The following is a 22,144-nucleotide window of genomic DNA, read 5'->3' as shown; positions in this document are numbered from 1 at the left end:
CATAGGTTGGTTTTACAATTAACGGCCGAAAACAAACAGTAACTGATCATTCATAAGACATTCAGCGATGCAATGATCTTTGATAAATTCAAGAATACCCAGAGACATGTGTGATGCAGGAGACACGAGTGACATATCATTGATACTGTACAGTGATGTATCATCGATACTGTTAAACTTAAATCTGCATGACAAACTTACTTTGTAATGTTCATCCTCCATTTGAAAATACTTCGCAATGGTTTCGACGTGATCGATAAGTTCGGCGCACTCCTTTGATAACGGTCTCGAATCACTGGCGTCCGAATACTGTCGGTCTCGAAACTGGATCTCTTCCAGTAGCGAGGGCGTGATCGTGTTCACCATGTACTTCGCACCGGATCTCATGAATTTCCGGTCGTAAAAGTACTTGCCCCTCAGTGGGGCGTTATAACTGGCCGGAGTGTAGTTCGTGTGCTTCTTCATGGACTTGTACTTCTTACCGGACGGCAGCTCCAAGCCGCCGGGCCGGCTGATGTTGAGCATCTTGGGAAGGTAGTAGAGAAACACCGTCCGGACCCAGGTGGGCATTGTGTGAGTCCGGGCACTCCGGAAGTGGATGTTGATGACGATGACGGTGGCCGTAATGGACATGGTAACCAGCACCATGGTGAAGAGCATGTAGCGGCCGATCAGCGGCAGGGTGGTGGATGTGGGAGGAATGATGGACGGGATGAGGAGGAGGAACACGATCAAGGCCAGCAGAATGGAGATGGACAGAGTGATCTTCTCCTGGGCGTCAGCCGGCAGGTAGAAGACCAAGGTAGTCAGGAATGATATCAGAATACAGGGGATCACCAACGTGACAATGTAAAAGAGGGGCTTCCTGTGCAGCAAGAAGTAGAAGGTGACGTCGGCAAATTTATAATCGCAACACGGGTAATCAATGTGGTGCCGGAGGCCGGGGGACTCCACGATCTGCCATTCCCCATTCTCTGTGTAGTCCTCCTGGTCCACGATGTCCTGCTCCATGACCATGTCTACCTTCCGGCTCTCGTGGGTCCAGGGCCCGAACTTCATGGTGCAGTTCTGCTCGTCGAAGGGGAAGAACTCGATGTTGATTTCGCAGGAGCTTTTGTAGATGGCCGGCGGTAGCCAGCGCACGGTGCCGTCGTAGTGAACGATGGCATTGACCAGAAACCGGACATCGTAGTAACCATCCGCACTGCCGAAGCGAGCAACAGAACCAACCGATTTAAGGACATGTTGACTTGATTGAAAACATTTGCGTAACAACAGGGGGGCCACGTGCTCCCGACGGATGCCCATGCCCCCCCTCCCGGGTGCCCTCCGCCCATTTGAAATCTATGAGTAATCACAGTTTATATAGCTATGCAGCTGTAGCTTATTTTCTTGTGATGCCCCCTTAAAATGCGTGCACTCCCAGGTGCCCCCGGACATTTACATAGTTGCGCCACTGATTGAAAACCCCATAGGTGGGCTGCCTGCTCCTGTATCTTGTCATACCTAGAGAGGAATGACGACGGGAATGTTTTTGACAACCAAAGACTCTCGATTAACTTACTTGTTGTACAAGAGTATATCCGGCAGCCATAGTAGACCTGACGGAATGTGTAGATACCTTATTCCATCGTATTCGTCAGGATCCCAGGTCAGTTGATAATCCTTCCAAGTCTGTAGGAGATAAGTGGAGAAGAGAACAATAAAGCACGAAGCAGGAACCGATCTTTAGCACTCTACAGTATACCTCCCATAATCCTTTGCGGTCCACCATCTTTGCCACGTCGCGTAATATGAAGAAAACCTTTGTATGGAGGGGCATGCAATAACTATCCGAAATTACACCCCAAACAACGGCCATTTCAGACACAGCCTAACATTAAGGATACAGGAACGTAGAGGTTCGTCTGTGTACACTATATCTGCAGACTTTGTGACCGTGACCAGTCTTCGTTAAATGAGCGAAATACAAGCTGACATAGCTTACTTTAGCTAGGGCCTCAGTCTGTGAATTCGAGTTGGGTGCACATTGCTTCTGTCATGATAAATGGCGAGGCTGTGTGCAATTGGTGGCTGCTATTATGTTCCAAAATGAATATTATTTAATTCCCTTTCATATTACAGCGTAGTCACTGGGTAAACGTATCCAACTCACATGTTTGACCCAGACACTAGTGGTCATGATTTGGTTCTTCTCATCCTGCCAATAAAAACGTAACAAGAAAATATAAACATGGCTTTCTTTAATGAGCATCTCCGAAAATAAAGTTTGGGTACCAAACATATTTCTGAGATGTTTATCATAAGGTGTGGCTCATTGCTGCAATAAGGGTACATCTTCAGGATTATTTGATAGCAGTGTGAAAAATAGTCGAGCTACGTGTTAACATGGTTTCCAAAATATTGTATGGTCACCCACTAAAACCATATCATTCCATGATATTGAGCTTTAAATTGCTCATAATTACAGTTACTAAAATACTGGTGTTTCCCGAGCTAACTTAAACAAATCTCACTCGCAAAACACACCAACTTTACAAAAGAAGACTGAAAGAAAGCACCAGTGTCACTGATCAACCAATTCTGACCAAGTGTACGACACAAAAAAGTGTAAATGTCGCGAATTATCAGAGACTATCTACACTGACTGGCCAATATTGCAACTTCACGAGAGACTTACAATGTCGATGAGCTGGGACACGGACAAGCCGAATTTGACCACAACTGTGTCCGACTCGTTCACAACCGGTCGTATCATGGGGTTGTAGTTGTTCTCGTGTGTCAGTTTGTAGAAGAGTTTGTCGGCCGCTTCGGAAGCGAAGCACTCTGAAGGGTAGAATTAGCAAAAGAGCGAGGAAATTCAAATCAGGATTATAGCACACAGTCACTCCAGCAAATAAATGAAAAACTTGCCATCCTGATATTAAGAAACTGCTTTGTATAACTCGTTCTCCCTCGACAGGACAATGAAACGTTTTTCTCAGGATGCTGACTTGATCCCTGGTATATTTTATAAATGCTTCGACATAAGGTCTCGTTAATGGTCACTAGCCTCAGTGGTTTTTTTTTTTTGAGGGAAAATTAGATGATTTGTTATGTGTGGCCTATGTGAGGGAGCGGGGCCACATTTTAGAACTGTTCAAACGCTCTTGGGAGGACGGGAAATGAAATATAACCCCCCAGTTGTCTTCTTCTCTTTATTTTAGCAAAATGGCTTCTGCATTTGCAGAACGCATCTTAACAAAAAATATGTTCACTGCCAGTCTATTTAAAAAAAAGCTATTCAGGTGTGGCTCAAGTTTGTCCGTGCAGCCTCCTTTCAACCCAAGTGGGCAAAGGCTTCGTTTTGAAAGTGCGAAAAGGGCGATCGTTGTTGATTGGGTCATGACTGAAGCTGATTATGGCTCATTTATTTTGACTGATTGGAGGGAAGCTCCAAAGTACCCTCCCCTCGGTTTATCAGATTGTGAAGGATGACGATCACGCCTGTGTCCTTCATGCTTCAAGCTCTAAGGAATGGGTTACTCTGCCTGATGTGACGGGAGGTCCATCATCGGCTATACCCCATTCTCCACTTGTCATTGCGTCCTTGGGAGTGGGTATCCAAACTTTACAAATTTTCCAAGGACTAGTAGACTCACAGGAATGCCTGCGATGGATCTGTGAGGATTTATTCCACGCGCGAAATTCGGTTTTTCTCCGTGAAGAAATTTTCAATGTCAAACACTGGCCGAGCAAACCGTCCACCATACATGTACTTAAGTTTATAGCGGCAGTGGGTCTCGGGAAATTCAATCAATTTAGCTTACTCATCATCAACGACAGCCACCTTGCTATAAGGTTTATTATCATTTGTGGCTTCATGACCCAGCCGCAGGCAATCTCATTAAGATAAGAGTCGGTGTTAATCTGTACATGTTGTTAGTGCGTGTGTGTACGGGTGTTTTTAAGAGTGACATTGGTCAAGATCTTTTGTGTAAAAGAAAAAAGAGGCTTTTAACAAGAACCCTGTGAGCTCAGATGTTGTGAAATATAGCTGTGGTGCGGGTTGAAATCTGTTTACAAGTGGCTTTAAAATTGATGTCTTTATCATATGGCTATCATTTATCAATAGTATTTCGTACAGTTTCAGTGATCGTACATTGATTTTAGCCACAGAAATCCAACTTGGTCTCTTTACTCATTTTGGTAAGATTGTTCCTTTCTGCCTCGTGAGTATTGGGTATTGCCTCTTATTGCTTGCATACATCTTTCAAACGGAACAATACCAAAACTCACTCTTGTTCAACTTTAAGAAATGCATATTTGCATCTCAAAAAGTAGCCAATCATTGATAAACTTTTAGGCTACACTGGTGAACAAGACGCGGAAAATATTCACTCCGAAAAAAAGGTATCTGTACTTGTATCACGGAATTCCGCGCGAATTGTCAGATAAAACGACACTGCCGAACTTTTGCGGTGTAGAGGCCGGTTCATACTTGGCGAACACGAACGTGAACGTAAAAGTTGAGCACATTTAAGTCGAGCACCATTTTGGTGCAAATCTTTGGTGACATCAAACTCGTCTGGCTTTACTCGTCTGTAGTGTGAACAAGCCTTGAGGCCAATGCCATAGGACAAAGCATCCTATGGTGTTGCCCGGTCGGGGAAAAAGAATTGTGGCAAAGGCGTAACTCGCAGGCGGCAGCGGGAGTCGTATTTTCCCAATTGAGTAATTCTAGTTTGCGATACATCCCCATTAAAATGCCCGGCTTTCCATTTAGGAATACTAAATGTCGCCATCAAGAAGGAGGGGGGGGGGTTGTGCGTCCATCGAACAGCTCCACTATTAAAAGGGAAAGCTTACAATAAGTTTAGGGAATCGCTGTGTGGCGTTGGTCAAAATGTGTGCGCGTTGCCTCTGTCCGCGTCACCCTCAAGGTCAGAGTCGGTGCGTGGTTTTTCGGCGTTCGAGGGTTTACCTAACATCGCGTAGGAAATCATATATCGATTCCACTGAATGCATAAATTCCGGTTATTAACATTAGATGTGGGTTGGATTTCGACATAAGTGAACCGAATATCCAGAGGGTTGAAATAGGATATATACTGAAGTTTATCCTCGAGGTCAGATACTGGCAATGAGCGGATGGAAAGCTTATTAAACGTCCATCCTTTCAATTCCTTCCGTCTTCGCAGATCCAGCCCAAAAACTCATGTCTTGTGGCAACGTGGAGTTTACAGTAATTCTTATTAGAAATCCTGAAATTTGCTTACATTTCATTTAATGTATGGATCATAGTTCTGTTCAATGTCATGAAAACATTGGGGGGGCATCAGAAAGCAAAATCTTGTTCACATCAATCTATGCGATGAAACCCTTCTGAACGCAGATTATTGACAAGAGGAAAAACAGTCTGGTGCACAGCAAAACACTCTTCGAGAGGTACAGTAACTGGCAAAGTGTTTTACCGTCCCAAGGATTTTCAGAAACACACTTGCCACCGTTTGGAAGTCTAAAGTTACTGATCACACGATAAGATTTCAGCAATAACTTCTATCCTGCGCACGACTCCCCAAAACTGAATACTTCAGAGCGACTTTCAGCAGATCCACTCCGTGAATTTTAATGTTACCTCGTGGTGAAACATTGATCCGGAGTCATTTCCAATGCATGCTATTCGGTTGCATATTATTAAATGTGGAAAAGAAAATAGAGGGTCGGCTGCTAAAAGTCGCGCTCTTCTTGATGTTCGCGCGCTTTTCCCACTCGGTTGGCATGGCGACATAGTGAACGGCATTGATTCTTGCTCGGAGGAGGCAGCCACTTCGTCATCCTCGTGTGACCGGAGGATGATGCAGGAATTCCGGTTGTTTTGATGCGATTTCGTTCTCGGAAGAAAGAACGAAAAACAGCATCAGGAGTAGAATTGTAACAAGACAAAACAACGAGACACAGCCATGTGTTACATAGGCAGAAAAACATCGTAAGAAATATCGGGAAGGGGGAGCCATTGTAAATTTTCCTAGAGATTTACTGTTTTCCTGGGCATACATCCTCGGATACGTCAGGAACACACCTCGTGTAGAGGTGTGTTCCTGTCGTAATGTTAGTCTGGATTTTATCATGAAAAATTGATACATTCTTTTTTTTTTTAAATTTAAATGCATTTGCTGTTTCTGTAGAATAATGCCCCTTTCAAGGCCAAAACACATAGTAATTAATCTTTCAGAGATTTTGTGAAATTGACTCCAGCTTCAGTGGTCTCAATAAAGAACTGATTGGTCTATGTTAATAATGTCATCTGTAGATAAACATATAGCCATTTTTCCTGCACAACGTATTCATCGATCAACAAAAGTTGAGGAGAAGCAAAGTAATTACAAGTCTTGTTGGTATACTCTTGGGGAACCCGCCTGCCACACAATTAATGTTATAATGTGTAAGCCTTATAGTTCAACCCTTTAACAGGGTTACGGGATTTGTTTTGGAATAAAACACAACAGCATGAAGGAACATGTTCCAAACTTTGGTTTGGGTTGCGGGAGTCCAATCCAGGTTTGAAATCAACCGGGATTGCACAATAAAGACCACAGAAACTTGAATTGAAATGTGGACAAGTATCCACTGCCTTTGGGCTATTAGGTTTCGGGAAATGCCTCTAAGATGTTAGCGGGATGTCGTTACGACAATCCATCTCCTACAGTAAGGGCCAACTCAACCTAACCTTGACAGCGCACGGAGCTAAGAGGAGGTTGGTGAGTGGTTGTGTATAATGGTGAAGGCTGCGATACGGCCCCGTAAATTAGTTTAGCCATGGCCAGGAGGCCAGCATCGATTCGTTCGCAATCCTCGATACTTCGAGAAAGTGCAACATCTCACACCACATTTGCCCTGGCGGGGACTGCATCACACCGGTCGCCGGACCCACCAGCACCGTCACACGGTCACCCGACACCTGGTAAGCTCTGCACAGAAAAGCGGGCAGTCTGCAATCATTATCTTTGATATTTTGTTTGGATGTTGCTAAGGGCGACCCTCATGATTTAATGGGATGCCAAAATGCAATCTTACAATCTTTTGTGAACAGTCATTGCCTGCCAGTGCATACATAACCTTTTTTAAAATCTCAAACGATGACCAAATTTAGGAGGTGTTTAGTAGGATTTGCATCAGTTCCAGGTAAACTCGGGTTTTATTGAAGAAAGAGGATCTTTCATGGCAAAATAATATTAATAGTAATATCAGGCATGCTATGCTTCGTCGTTATTCAAAGAAATGACTTCGTCATTATTCAAAGAAAAGCCGCTCGTTTCATCTTTAATGGCGACTAAAACACGTCATCATTTTTCCAAAAGGATTTGCTCAGGTTCTTTTTCTAAGTAAACGTGAATTCAAAATATAAGGATATTCCACAAAACACTCTTTGTTGTGGATCCGGACGATCTTATGCTTCACTCTCGAAAAAAAAGTACGCCCATATCTACTTATGTTCACAAAAACTGCACGAATTTCTGCATTCGTTAGATATTGGTAACCGTTAATTAATTATCTCCCTTGCCATTGGGTCCAACATGTTTATACCAACATTTGGCACAATCAGCTTGATGAGACAAAAGCCCCCCTCCCCCAACTTCCCCTCTATGATTAAACTCTCGGCTTAACGCCACAATGTTCAAGTAAACATAAGTCGGTGGGTAGCACACAGGAAAAACAATCACGGCCCAAGTGCCTCGCGTTTAGATTACAGACGAGGAGAGCGTTCTCCATATATCCCCGCAAGCTTGATGGATACCCCCTAGCTCACACAGCGAAAGAGGGGTGCGCTACCCTCATCATCGAGAGAGTAGGAGGGAGACGGGTGTGTGTGGGGGGGAGATACAGGGAGGAAGACAAAGGGAAAGAAAATCCGGAGACCAGATGCAGATACAATTTCCGATATTGCTTCCTCTGCTTCCGATGCCGTTGGACATGCCGAGTAAGAAAGTGCGAACTCTAGGCGGTGGATATAACGTTATCATTACAATTCATGTCACGTTGCTGACACAGCCTAGAGCACATCAGGTACAGTGCATTTTATGAACGAACTCATCATCCGAAGCTTTTCACTTCTGTGCAATGACTCCCCGAACGCGCACTCTTACACGTATTTCTAGATTTTATCTGTACAAATCTCAGGTCAGTCAACTTGCGAACAAACATTAACTCACTCCTACCCTGAATGAAAACTCCATATGTGCATTGAGAATGCAATACTTGTAATATTGTGAATTTTTCACTTCACTTCCACATCTCATTTTTTGTCTTTCATTCTTACCACGTCTAACACAATCAAGAATCTTTTCATGTTGACTTCAATCCCAATTACTCCTTAAGTCATACTTCTGAGATTTTTTTCTTAGTAATGAGATGAGGACCATCGGCATACGTGATCAAGCACCACTGCCATAAAAACTCTCGCTTGATCTGAGCTTTTAGCAGGTACGAGCAGACCTTTTCGGGGCATTAAACCACGGAACACATAGTAACGGTTTAATATGTACCATTAATGTTTCCCTGGATGAAACTACTCATTTCCCGAAGTAAACCTGTATGTACAAATCAGAAATGCTATTCGACATAGCATTTGTGGAGCGGCCGCGCAACATTTCAGATGAATATCATCTCAAACAGGTTATTTTGCGTTATTTCTAGTTGTCTTCTCATCCAACTCAAAAGACTTGGCTGGGAGCCTCTGTTTCCTGAGGCGGCTGTTTTTCTAGCTTTGGAACAACTTCAGCATTCGCAGTCCGGCAGTCGTAATCCGAAATATCATAAGACAGATCAAAAAAGCATGTGCCTTTACATCTAGGTGCTTGATCCCCGTGGAACATTTATGTTCTCGCCAGGGAGAGTCGTAAAAATAGCTGAGGTACACAAAAATAAGTGATGTGACGTCAGCGTGAATCAAAAGGGCACATAAGCATGGACGAGATGTGCTAAAATAGAAACTCTGTGATTGATGACTGAACAGATGCATTGCGCAAACCTTCGTCCTTAAAATTCTAACATGATTGCTTACCACTGGTACGTGGCCATGTGATACTGCTTCGTCTACAAGACAATTTATCATAACTGTATTCTCATGCATGAGAAGGACGTCCTTGGGGACACGCTTCAAACCAGCAAAACCAGGAGTACCAGTTACAGATATATAGCCCTTGTCAAGTCACATTTTCGCTCGCAATCCTGTCTTTCTTAAGCACATTTCTCTACCGATTACCTCTACTAAACCGCGCCCAAGCGAATTTAAAGATGCTGATGTATATGCACGACTGAGATTCGGAGAATCTCTTCATGTGCAGTATGTCCTCACCACCTTTAGCTAAATCCTCGAGTCAACTATAGGCCTACTGTTAACTTGAGAGGGTTCCTCAAATCAAAGCCGAGGAGGTCGCTCACTAGTTTTGGATAGCTTGGGGGATTAAAGGTTCAGTTTATTCTGGGGCTGTCGAAGGTAAAAATGTGCCTTTCCTTGAGGATTTGTAAAAAACGATTTGTTTAGGGGGAGGTGCAGTGCAATAGCTGACGCGGTACGGTGAATAAATATAGACGCCACCGGCTGACGTTGAAGCTCAGGGAGACGGACGACGAGAGGTCCGGGTAGGTCGCAATCTCGATCAAGTAGATGGTAGCACCATGGACAGGAGAGCCTTGCAAGATTTATGCTCGGCTTTTGCCCAAATACAACCATTCCACAACTGCTGGGGATATTAGTCTTAACTCATCAGCCTTATAGCTAATAGCAATTGTAGCTCGGGCATGTCCGAGTCCCGCGCCATGCATTTCGCCCATGGCATGGGGTGTACTTTTATGGCATTTGGCAAGACCTCGGTTAACGACAACATGACAAAATGGCGCCTTGGTTCGTATTTAGAGGTATACAAAGCTCTGTGATTCACCGCCTGCAGATGAAGACTGTGAGTGCAACATGCATCCGCAGCAATATTGCTCCGCCAGCAGTACATGAGCCATGGACGTTAAATCATTCAGCTGGTCCAAATGCCGACTGGGTTTTGTCATGTTTACTATGTCCAGATCCAGTTACTCACGGCACAGGAATCGTGTTATTTTTGCCCCTCAAGCCTTCGTCAAAACATTATGATCTTAACAGATCAGGACACAATCGGGGAGGGCCCTCTGTCCTTTCCCGGTTTCTGAGATGCGAAACATCTGGGCGGGATGACGGAGGAATGGCTTCCTTGTCAGCCTCCATAGAACGAACGAGAGAAACAAGGCCCAAGCACGCAGGTTCCATTTCTGACTACCCAGCTGGCATATCAGTTTGTTTCCAACTGATCCGAATTCTTGTTTAGAATGACTAATATGTGGCGGGCGAAGGTCGAGAATTTTCATTAGCAAAAACTTCCATGCCGATGTCAAAAACAAATCGCTACATCTTTGTCATATTCAATTTGGGTTACTCTGAACGTGGATTACTCTCACAGGAAAAGAGGCGAACGTATAGGGACGACGGGCGGACGCAAATGAAGAAGAACCGTACCAAAGCAACAAAAATCACAACAGTGCATTAAAGAACAACAAAAAGCGCAACAACACTGGGGACAAGTCATATTGACAGCGACAGCAATGAGAAGAACATCATGAAAGATACAGACCTTGCGACAAGAAGGCGACAATAACAGCAAATGTCATTACACACAACCAAGAAACAGTATGGCGTACCGATATGTTCAAATAAGCATTTTTCACTTCCTGAAAAAAGATTATTTTTTTTCAAAATTAAAAACATCGCCAGTTTAAGCCTTGTACCAAACGACATCCAATCGCTGCAAATCACCCTGAATGAACCCAGTCAGCTAAGCTGATAAGTATTGATAATCCAGTCTCTTGTACTACACTGTCCTGTTTATTGGAGACAAATGGGAATACGAGAGCATTGCATTTGGGCTAATGAATTCATCGTCTTCATTCAAGAGATGAGATACTCGCCATTTATGTAAAATATGAGTGCTGACTTAAGGGGCCGGCAAGGGGTCGCACGCATGGACGCACATCTGGAATTGCCAGACTTGAAATCGTTTTAATAGGCAAAGTCGTCGATGGACGTGGATGGATGACAACAAACAGTCCAGGCTATGATGAAGTGGAATTTGACGGCAGAATGAGGGAGGGACCGGCTTGCTGGGAGAATGTTAGGGTGAGGAGTGACGGCCGTGATTTCGCGGCCTTCTTTAACTTTCTCGTATAAACAGAAAGACAACGAGAAAACAGGCTTCTTTGTTTGTGATGAGGTAGCGAAAGATACTCGTCTCTGTCAAGGAAGAGGAGGTGGTGAGACTGAAAGATAGACCGAGATCCTCAGCCTAACAACGAGATTGCCCTCCCGCCATCTTGGTCAGATTTCCTGGCTGCAAGACAGTAACTGAAACGAAATCAATGATCAGTGTGCGAGTTGCTCAGCATACAGGGGTAATATAATCGATAGCTTGCAAGTGTTAACTATGGAGCTATCAAAAAGGATTGCTCAATATGCTTGAGTAACACACTGAAAGTTTTTAGGACAACCACCAGACTATCGCCAGCTGCTGAAAAGAAAATGGTGCTCAGCAAGTTTAGATGCTCAACAAATTTCAACCAGCCGCAGCCAATACATATCACGTGTTACTTTAGCTGGTAAGCCAAGTAAATCTGTCCTACGCCCAGCAAGTTTCAGTGCATAATGTATGGAAAATTTGTAGTGACATTATGGAAGTTAATCTCTTGTTTGAGAGGAACCAGTTGTTTCAACTTGACGTTTCGAAAAGCGTGCTCTGTTCGTCATCAGGTGACTGTTGGATTCGTGCTGGTGAGGGGCTCGGGAAGTGGAGACGTGGGCCTGTTTAATTCCTGCGGATCCAGTATCGCCACGAGTGATCACAAGGCTGAGTTGCGTTATCCACATGCATCATCAGGGCGAGTTTTGGTGTCTGTGAACCAACGTCAGATCACTGATCGCAATCTGGATCCGAGTTAAACCCTACCTCGATGGTTCAACGAACCGGCCCTTAGAATCAGACCTACAGAGATTAGCTTTTTGGACCGTTAATACGCGAGTTTTTGGGGTAGGATCCAGGGTAGGACCTACTTGGTGCCAAGTCGGTAATTGATACAGGGACAGGGACTAGTCAAGTATTTGCGCGAGGACGTTGGTTGCCTCGTCCCCGACTTGCAGATGATGACCAATATGTTAATATTAAAGCCGCACCGAGGGTTTTCGACTGAAGTTCACGGACAAACAAGATTATCTAACGTGTTTTCATCGGGTCTAGGGTGGGATGAGCGTGTAGCAGCTCCAACGAATTATCCCGTTGCTAGGTTGCGGTAGCACCAAAATTCACGTATTTCGTTGGGTGATAAATATTTCGGAAGTTGAAACCGATGCTCCGACTGAGGCGGGGCATCAGTAAAGTTTTTATTCTGTCGCTTAATTCCCTCGCCACGAGTTTGATACGTTTGTGACATCAGCACATTACAAAAGAAAATGTGGCTGTGACATTTCTTCAATAAGAAACACTCTCTGTCAGATTCCCAGACGGAAATCAGTACAGATTCACTCGGTGAGCCCGTCCATTTCGGTCTGGCGTTAAGCTCTGGCTCGCACAGGAAGCCAAGAAAACCAAGACTTACAGGCGGTCCCTGCGTGATGACAGAGGCTAACGAGGGCATTGGAAAGAAACTGAGCAATTAAAACCGATCGACTAACTGCCGCTTAATTGCGGCTTACCCTTTCGCGCGATTTGCAGTATCGATTCGGCCTACTCACTAATCACAGGCGAAATTAAATCTAGGGCACGTGGCAGAGAGACGGCAACAGCTGTATAATTAAATCGATCATTTTGTCAACGCGAGCACACGTGTTGCACGTCAGTTGGAAGGACCGGTTTCCAGGTTTCTCTTCCCAAAAGGCTATTCTGAAACTCACTGAAAAACCTATAAACACAATGAATAATTGACACGCAAATTCTGTAAATGCTTCCAGCTTCCAGTGATCAATTCGATAGGGAACTCGGGGGAACAAAATTGTTGCCTCAGTGCGGGTACAGCAAATAAAAAACGAAAGTTTCACGTGGTCATACAATCATCTTGTTGTCGGTGGCCGAATCTTTTGCAAAAATCTTGTCAAACTAGGAGAGGAAAAAAAATCCACGAGTTTGTGGATACCGAAGTAATAAACCGCTGGTGTATTTCATCAGCGAAGATGGCTGGTATTGATACAGACAGCTTCACATCCAAGTGATAAAAGAGAAGGCCCTCCATATAATCATATTAGTCGGAGGATAATGCAGACGGGATGGCAATTATTACCAGCATTCAGCCGCGTCCATTCCCCCAACTTGGCGCGACTAATGACAAATACAGGATTTGCCATCCTTTCTTTCCTTTCCATTTAGATCCCCGTGTAAGTGCACGACCACGGTCAATTTCGGTCGGTTAAGCGTCGCTGCAATGAGACAGTTTATTGGGGGAATACCTGGATAATTCTCATCACGACTCCCCCCCCCCCCGGTCGGCATTAAGTCTCCGACTGATAAGATGAAAGGGTTTCATTTGAAGTGTATACCCGAGGAAGGTCACGTAAATACCAGCGAAGGGTCCGTGGCTTCATCAGTGGCGAGAGAATAACACTATTCATGTCATTCTCGGTTCCCAGCGTAGTTTCAAGCTTTGCGGTTAGCTTCAAGTATCGGCCTATTTTGAAATACCCTGCCACTTTTTTGACAATAAATGGTCTTTCGTTTCGTTTCCTCACTCGTGCCTTTTGGAGTAAGAAAGCTTGAGGGAAGTTGAAAGATACGACACGGTTCTGACCCGGCTTAATCGGTCATGCTGGTGGTGCTGAATAGTATCATTCAACTTTGCGTGCCTCGATTTTCTTCCTCAGTGCAGCGAGTCAATCATGATAAAGTGTCTTGCCGAAGGACACATTCACCATCACAACCCCCCTCCCTTCGCCCTGAGTGGTTGATCGGAACCCTCACCCGTGATATCGGCTTCACAACAAGAAAAGGCCATAAAAAGGCCATGCTCACTTCGATATACTGGCTGGAAACAGTGCGTGCGCTCACGGAAGCCGCTCAGTGAGCGGCTGCTGGCATTTCCCAAAGCCAAAGATTCACTCAGGTTCTCAGCTGGTTCTCGCGCGCTGAGTGGAACTGTTTGCAAAGCCACGTGTTATACTAAACATTTCTATGACAGTGTTTTGGCCAAGGTAACGTGGGTCAAAGTTTGGACAACTACAAACTATACGGACTTCATCAAACAAAACGTATAGGGAAACTGACCTGGAGCGTTGATTAATTATACGATGGAAAAAATGACGTGAGTCGAATTTGAATCCATGACCCGGAACACCGTACAAGCACTCTACCAACAGAACTACCCATGCCCCATTTAGGCGGTTCGTCAATTATCATTGTTTGGGGACTTTGTCAGACAATCATAGCGGTTTTCCCCCTTGCAGTGGCGGCGAACAACTTCAAATACTCGATGTGCATGTATTTTGAAACCTTGTAATTAGCTTTTAAGCTTTGCAGCCGTCCTTCGTCCGTCTTTATGACTGACTCTATACGTGACGCGCTCAAGTAAGAAAGTGGTAACGCGTCCGAGTAAACAACACAGTGGTGACTTGTTCAGCGACCTGAAATAAGTCTACTATAGGTCACGGATTACGAGCCCGAGGTACTTCATTGGATTACAGTGCATTACAATTGAATTTCCATATTAAAATATGGTTTTAATCTTCTTTATACCGGCACTAGTCATAGACACCTGTATTTATAGTTCAAAACATGCATAATTGTGGGTTGTTTGTCGCTTCTGGCCATGAACAAATGCATCACGGTGTAATTATCGTATACATTCCTACAATGTGTTGCACCTTTTGAATTTTGGGGCATCCGCATGTGTTTGACGTTCCTGTTCTTCAACGAGCCTGCGCAATTGCCTGCAGTAGACGCGATGTCAGTCCGTCTAAATGACTGCCTATATATCGTGTTCTATAGGCTTAACTGCAGCCGTCTCTTAGTCTGTCTCCCTTCGCGCCCGCTCGCGACTGAAACAACACGCACTGAAACATGGCGGAGGTGGTTCTGGGTCCGTGCATTTACATTCAATTTCGTAGACAGGCCCAGGGCGGAGTGCGATCTTGAGCTGATTACGGACAGCTCTCATCGCGGAGCTGGCGAAGTAGGGAGCCCCGGGCGAGAAGGTACTTGTAATCCCCTTAATCTGCTACCCGAACTTGATTGAGTTCCGGACTAGCGTACCAGCAGTAGGAGAATGTTTACCAACTATACTCAAAGATATTCAGAGAGTATACGAAATTACACAGACTATCAAATCTCTGACAAAAGTCATTTTTTTAATGAACCAGCCTCGGGTTGGGATTTTTTTTCAGACGTAGGAATTTGTTTCGTTGAAATTGCCGTATACTGACTCTCCTAGAACACTTCTTGCTTCAGTTTCTCTTGAAAAAGAAACAAAATCCTCAGAACAGTTTCGAATAAGTGAGGTAAAGGTCCTAGGGATTCAGATGCAGAAGTTCATAAAGTTCTAGAAACGCCAATATGTCCAAGTTAGGACGAAAATCAGTTCCCTCAACAAAGAGAACAATTCAAAAGATAGTGCACCACCATGAGGTTTTCACGGAGAGTCTATTTTTCTCGCTGTGCAGTATGGGAAAAAGTCGCCATCCCTTTGCTGAAAAGGTATCCCTTTGCACATGGGCTATGAACTCTTTACACTTTTCGAACGCATGCAATTTTAAAGCGTTAATGTTTTCAGCGTGCTGAATAATGGTTATATTCATGTCAGAATACCGAAATAAGATCTGCACAATTTTATCTATACGACTGTGTACTTTACTCCGCCAATCTTTTGGTCAGAGGGTGTAGGCTTTTAAGCTGAGTTCAAGAAAAGAGATCTCTGGACTCAGCAATGAGCTTTCACATTAGATTTCTAAGCTCTTGTCAATTTTCACACCATCTACACACTCTTTGTTACTTCGTTTAGTTTGCGATGATTGTATAATAACATTAAAATGTTTGTGTATTCTCGCATGATTTCTTTTGACGATTTGAGCTGAATTAAAATGCATTGTCCACTGGTTGGGAGTCGCGTTTCAAACGAAGTGGTATCCAAGGTCTCTGAAAACCCTGTCATAATGAAGCAATAAAAGAGATAATTAAGGTATCAGCTTCTCCAATTGAGGGACGCCATCGGGTGATCTATGGTCGCGAGTTAAGTCAAGAGACTTGTCCAATAAGAATTAGTAGTGGAATAGACCAGAGCTCTTTCTGAGCAGCACGCACCCAGCCCTATACAATGTCATGTCAGCATAACGGTGGACTAGCTTGGAGCTGCGGATTGTTGACTGGGGTAGGGGCCTGTTGTGGTGACTTCAAAAAATTCATTGACGACGCTGGCTCTCAGCCCTAAATAGGGCGTTCCATTAATTAATTGACACTTGTGTCTTTGGAGAAAGGCTGCTCGGCTTGTTAAACGTAAAAAAGCGACAATGATTGAGAAGAACGCTTAGAGTGCTCACGACAGACAACTTACGGGAGGGATGGAGGTTTGCACCAGGGTGGGGCTAACTGGCATATCATGAAAGGCAGGGAAGTAAACCATGCTAAGAAAAAAATATAAGCTAGAATTTTAACATCAGTGAAATTTCCCTCTGATGTCTAAATTTGTGGGTGATTTTACTGAGCCAAGTGCTACGTGTGGTGTGAATCCAATATCGCAATTATTTCTCTGACAAGAGTGACATCACTGATCGTGCCGTTATATTTTACCCAATGGTAGGTAAAATGTGCACTTGGCTTTTAACCTGCGACTCCATACCAGTCTTTTCTAGTATCCTGTGCCCCTCCCCTTAACACACAGACACAGCCTACGAATGATATGGGCAGGGAAGAGAGAACTTTGTAAATGTTGTTTTGCAGAACCGACAAGACAAGCTCAGTGAGGAATCATTTTAAAATGACTCCCTTGCAAAGAAGACCACACATACACCACTTTTGGGATCGCCTGAGAGCGAAGGTGACTGCCTAATACAGTAAGCATTTAAAGTATTATTTTTGTCCTCTATTTCTTAAACAACATAATATATAGCGATCACGGTGTTGATATTTTAGTGATGACGAAGACAAGTCTGCTTGAGTGACAATGGACAGCAGTGTTTGATGTATCAGACGATCCTCCCCAGCTCATCGGTGGTCTGGGCACCGGTCGGTCGCGACATTTTAACATTTGAAAGTAATATTGGTCGGGACGTGCTTGGCGGGCAAAGAGGGTTTCACTGACAGTATTTGGTTGCGACTCATGTTGTTTGTTCAACAGTTGCTATCGGATGGCGCGACTGGGACGAACAGAAGGGGGGGTTGCACACCATGAGCCAGATGGTGCAGGAGACTTGAGGCAAAGGGAGGAGGGTTACCAAGACGGATGAAAGAGGATTGTGGAAGAAGATGGCATGTGATAGCAGACTTCCAAGGAAAAAAGGGGACGAGAACATCAATTGGTATTAGCCTGTGGAGGCTCTGCATCTAAGCGAAACTAGTTCAGGCTTGAAAACTTGCTTAATCTCATTTTGGGGCAACTTCTCCAGTCTTGGTTAAAGGTTACCCAAATTTACCAACAATTAGTGGACAAGGTAAGGACAATTTATCCGAATATAGGCCTATTTAAGCATTCCCCGTGCTGTAAAGTATACGGTGCATTTATTCTTTTAGTCATTCAATATGTCCTAATAAAAATATCATAATGGCGGTCGTGAGTTCTGGTGCTCTGGATACGAAGTCGTTCATCTGGGTTCAGTCTTCGGCATGCCGACCAAAACATTCTTCCCCGTGAGGGTTTGGGGCGACAGAAGGCGGGCATTGTGCGTGGGAAGCATCAAAATACAGCATCATGCATGTTCGGAGAGATATGCCTGAAAGCTCCGGGCCTGGTTCAAAACGAGTCGCCCTCTCCAGGAACGTGGACTCACGCGCCCGTGTTGGCAAAGAAACGGGTCGATGGACGATAGGCACGCGAACGCAAGGCACTGTGACTACATATAAACCAACGATGCATCTCGCGTGTATTATGAAAACAGCCATGTGGCGTTCATATCATACAATATGAATTATGTTACTCCGTCATGAGCCGTCTCTCGGCGGTGTGGCCTACTCGCTTATGACAGGAACAGCTGCAGGAGTGGTAAAGGGACAGCGTAATGCGATGGCTTCATGAAGAGCCGTCTTGAGGAAGGAAAGAAAAGAATCAAAGACCGATAATCCTCCAATACCGAGAAGATGAAACCATTCAGTACCTGAAATGTCACGATGATTCCTAAAGCGTTTTCAAGTTATCCAGCAGCGAGGGTATCGCATTAGAATTTGAATGTTTTCATTTTTTACAATGCTGATTCAAATGAAATAAACCATGATAATAAAAAAAATCCATCGTCAAGAAGAGCCTTATGACACACATGTGGAAAAGCAAAGTCTGTAAAGCATTATGTAGGCCTAAGACCTGTCAAAAGTTGAAAACACTGCGGAAAAGGGTTATTCGAATCTTAATTAGACACGCATGTCATTAACATTGTTGGTCATTGTGAAGATATGAAGATCATAGTGTCCCGGGTTCTTGTCAAGTTTGAAAACGTGTACGGGTCTGCAGGCCCAAAGAAAAGGATAATCCCACCTTTTCCAGCTACAAAAATGACATAAAGATAAACATGTACAAGTAATCATTTTCACTGATAACAACCACATCCCAGTGGCCATTTGCCAAACAGACAAGCCGATCAAACCCTCAGCAAACTATGCTGGGCATCTTCAAAATAAAAAAGGAAAGAAATATCGGTCTCATTGAAATAGGCTGCGACCGCGAATCGTATTACACGCCATACCCGGAATAGCTCCAACGGTCAGCCAAGTCCCCCCTGTAGCTGGGACCTTTGACCTAATATTAATAGAATCATCTTCGCTGGTTTCACGCCGTAGGGGTGAAGAGCCCCACTGTGCATGTCGAGCGTGTAAACCATCTTATTAGCTCCTCGTTTCATTCACATGACCTTGAAGCGGGATTACCCACATTATTCAGAAATATTTTTAAAATGACGATTATGTGCACACTTTTCTCTATTCTGATTTATTCTACATAGTGTCGATAAAACTGGATTTATAAACCAACAATAGGACTTAATATTTCAGAACACCATTAAATATTTTTTCTTACTTATCAAAACAATGACACTCAAGCCAACAGAAATATTGTGGCGATATAATCTGGAAAAGTTTTGAACAGTAGTAATCAGATTGGTTTCTTTCATTTGCGTCATGTGAAGCCAGAACAGAATTTAGGACGTTGGGGTAAGTTTGAATCTTGCTGGAAAATTCTGAACGAGGTCCAAAGAATACTGTGTCAATATTTCAGTCAGGGTTTTTCTTTTGTTTAACAGAAGTAGGGCCTGCTTTGCGCGCACGAATATTGTACCAATGCAACTGATGTTTTCATTAATATCTGACACACGTGATTCTGAATGACACAGTGTTCTTTCCACTAATTTCTGTTTGCAACTCGCTTTCACTGTTTGTCTTTGGCTTTGGCTACATGTATAGCAAAGCATTTGACATGGAGAGCCCCCCATGGATTACGTATTCGTTTGGAGGCAGTGAGAATCTGACTTATGGTTGTATCCGCTTTCTCGTCTTTTCCCTGTCATTTTGGGCTGATGTTAGCGATATAGCCATTACTGCATGATGATTTGGGCATTACTGATTACGCAATTGTCTGACACAATAACGCAATCGACTTTTATTCTACAAATCGATCATCAACTACAAGTTAGTTGATGCTCCCTCACGCCAATCAAGTCAACGGCGAAATTTGCTATGGCACCAAATTGAAGGTACGCCATATTATTCAAGCGGCCATCTTGATTTACTCCTTTTTTGCTGTATTTTTGCCATTTACTTACTTGATCAATAGAGTGTGTTTATTCATGAAATTCTAGTAGAACGAAGACCATTCGACTCCCACACGATCGCACCCGGGAAGAAAAAAAATGCCAAGCTGCACGGTGCGATCAGTTTTTAATTAGGGATATTATTACCACTGTAGCATCCGAAGCACGCTTCTCGGGAGACATTTCAGACGTCTCATTTATATCAAATAACAGCAATAGCTGCCCGTTTCTCCACAGCCTTCGAGGTGCGAAAAAAATAACCCTGAGGATGGCGGGAAAAAAATGTCAGGATTCGAATGTTGTTTACCTGATAGATGGAGACTTGCTAGAAGAAGCCAACAGCACCATGTCCTCTGTACAATCCTCCACAGATCCCTCGCTGTTTCCCGCAGCCTACACATGTTTCTTTTCTGCTTTTTCCCCCCTCTTCTTCGGGATGTCTTAGAAGACACTCTCCTCGCAGCTATAGATGCGTTCCTCGTATGTCCTTCAATACCGACACATGCACTGTCATTTCGTCCATCGTATTCATCAGCAGCCCCTAAAATTTGTGCAACCGCAAGAAAAGAAGGCTCCTTTAAATCGCACTTAGCATTATTAAAGCGAGGGGGATATTTCCGACATTATTTGTGGGCTGGCGCGGGCTTTATTGCGAGGCATGCTACGCTCGTTTAGCGATGCGTAAATATAGCACGGCGTTGGCCCGGAGCGAGAAATGAGAGTACGGGAGCGGGCCGACTGGAACAGCTGATACCGCGGGTACCTGCGTCATGACGACAGTAGCGCGGAGAGGCGCTACAGCGTGGCAGACGCGAGAGGGCGATCCACTCGTGGATCAGTAGGCCAAGCCACATGAAGAAAAATGTCATGTGTTTACTGACACGCTGCACCGCCAATATTATAACACAAAAGCCACGAACCTGATTCGGGCTGTTTGCTTACAGGGAGTCCTTACTTAATTCCATAGTTCTCCGACTGACCCTTATTTTTGCTCCCAATGAGGGTAAGAACCCTTTTATGCCACCGACCCTGTCCGGAATTTCCTTCCAAGAAAACAAAAATTATCTTAATTTCTGGGGACAGGCAAGTAATTTTTCCCCCTATCCCTCGACTGACAGACCCTCCCTCAAAGTCCAAAAACTATGAGTACCGTAGATTTAATAACCCCTTTATGCCCTTAGAAACAAATGGCACATGCAGAAGCACCCATGCACGCGTGTTTGTTTCACTGTAACTGGCCCTAAGGAGCAGAAAAGAAATTAGATCGTCGTTTAGATTTGCGGCCCGTTTACCATTTCTTTAGACATCGACGGATGGCAACTTTCAGTGCCAGACCATGGAGGTAGAATTACCTCCATGGCCAGACGTACAGCGTCCATGATGCTCTACCGAAAACTTAACTTTCAAAATTGCGGTCCGATTGCGAAAACTGTCCAATGGGTTGGTTCGCTTTTCATGCTTTCGATAGCTTGAAGCGTGATTCCTACGGCACCGCGAGAAGTCCTTCTTGCAGTGTGAAGTTTCACCTTGTAACGGTCGCCAATCACAGATGGGTTAATTATGTCGATTAGTCAACACCGACTATCGATCACCATTGAAAGGCCCGCGTACGGCGGAGCAGAAGGCACTAGGCTGGCTTCCACAAGCCTCCTGTCCCCCGTGGCCTGTAAAGACCCGATCGATAGGCCAACAATCTGTGGTTTGGACAAAGAAAGCGCCAAGTAGAGTGAGCAAGCGCCTTCCCGAAGCGGTACTGCAAACAAGACGGACTCGTCGTTCTGACAATCCAGTCTTTAGTGGGAACATACCAGGAGAGAGAAATGTGTGGGTGTGTGTGTGTGTGGGGGGGGGTGTTGGTGAATTACATCACAGAGAAAGATGGTGTGCTTAGTGGTGATGCTCATGTTGACAGTGGGTTTATTGTAATAATTGCCGTCATAAGTAGAAAGTTTTATGCCCAGCTGGTAATATGGGTAACATTGATTGTGATGCTGCCGTCGGCTTGATCATGCACGGGGGTTCTGTTTTCCTTCCTCCATGATCGTATCGATGATGGATGCCTTGCGTTATAAGCAGGGGCGTAAATCCCGGGGGATGGGGGTATATATACCCCCCCCCTTTATTCTGGGGGGGGGGCTATTGAATCTCACCCACCCACATTAA

General features: G+C 44.4%; 1 protein-coding gene across 2 annotated transcripts in view; it reads right to left on the bottom strand.

Moving 5' to 3' along the window:
• LOC110982264 (neuronal acetylcholine receptor subunit beta-4-like) overlaps positions 1 to 22,144 on the bottom strand; it is a 28,964-nt gene that overhangs the window by 3,617 nt on the left and 3,203 nt on the right. Inside the window, exons 2-6 of one of the 2 annotated variants that reach the window (XM_087140931.1) lie at positions 20,289 to 20,522; positions 2,681 to 2,826; positions 2,156 to 2,200; positions 1,565 to 1,674; positions 202 to 1,204 (exon numbers count right to left, since the gene is read on the bottom strand). In XM_087140931.1, coding sequence (XP_086997057.1) covers positions 202 to 1,204; positions 1,565 to 1,674; positions 2,156 to 2,200; positions 2,681 to 2,826; positions 20,289 to 20,382 — 1,398 coding nt within the window. In that variant the 5' untranslated portion in view covers positions 20,383 to 20,522. Of the gene's footprint in view, positions 1 to 201; positions 1,205 to 1,564; positions 1,675 to 2,155; positions 2,201 to 2,680; positions 2,827 to 20,288; positions 20,835 to 22,144 lie in introns of those variants that run through there. The other variant, XM_022240560.2, reaches the window with a different exon arrangement.

Source organism: Acanthaster planci, linkage group LG09, assembly GCF_054643075.1.
Source record: "Acanthaster planci isolate LZ-2023a linkage group LG09, COTS_SCS, whole genome shotgun sequence".
Taxonomy (NCBI): domain Eukaryota; kingdom Metazoa; phylum Echinodermata; class Asteroidea; order Valvatida; family Acanthasteridae; genus Acanthaster; species Acanthaster planci.
Note: the sequence above shows the minus strand (reverse complement) of the source record. Positions and strands in the feature narration are given on the sequence as shown.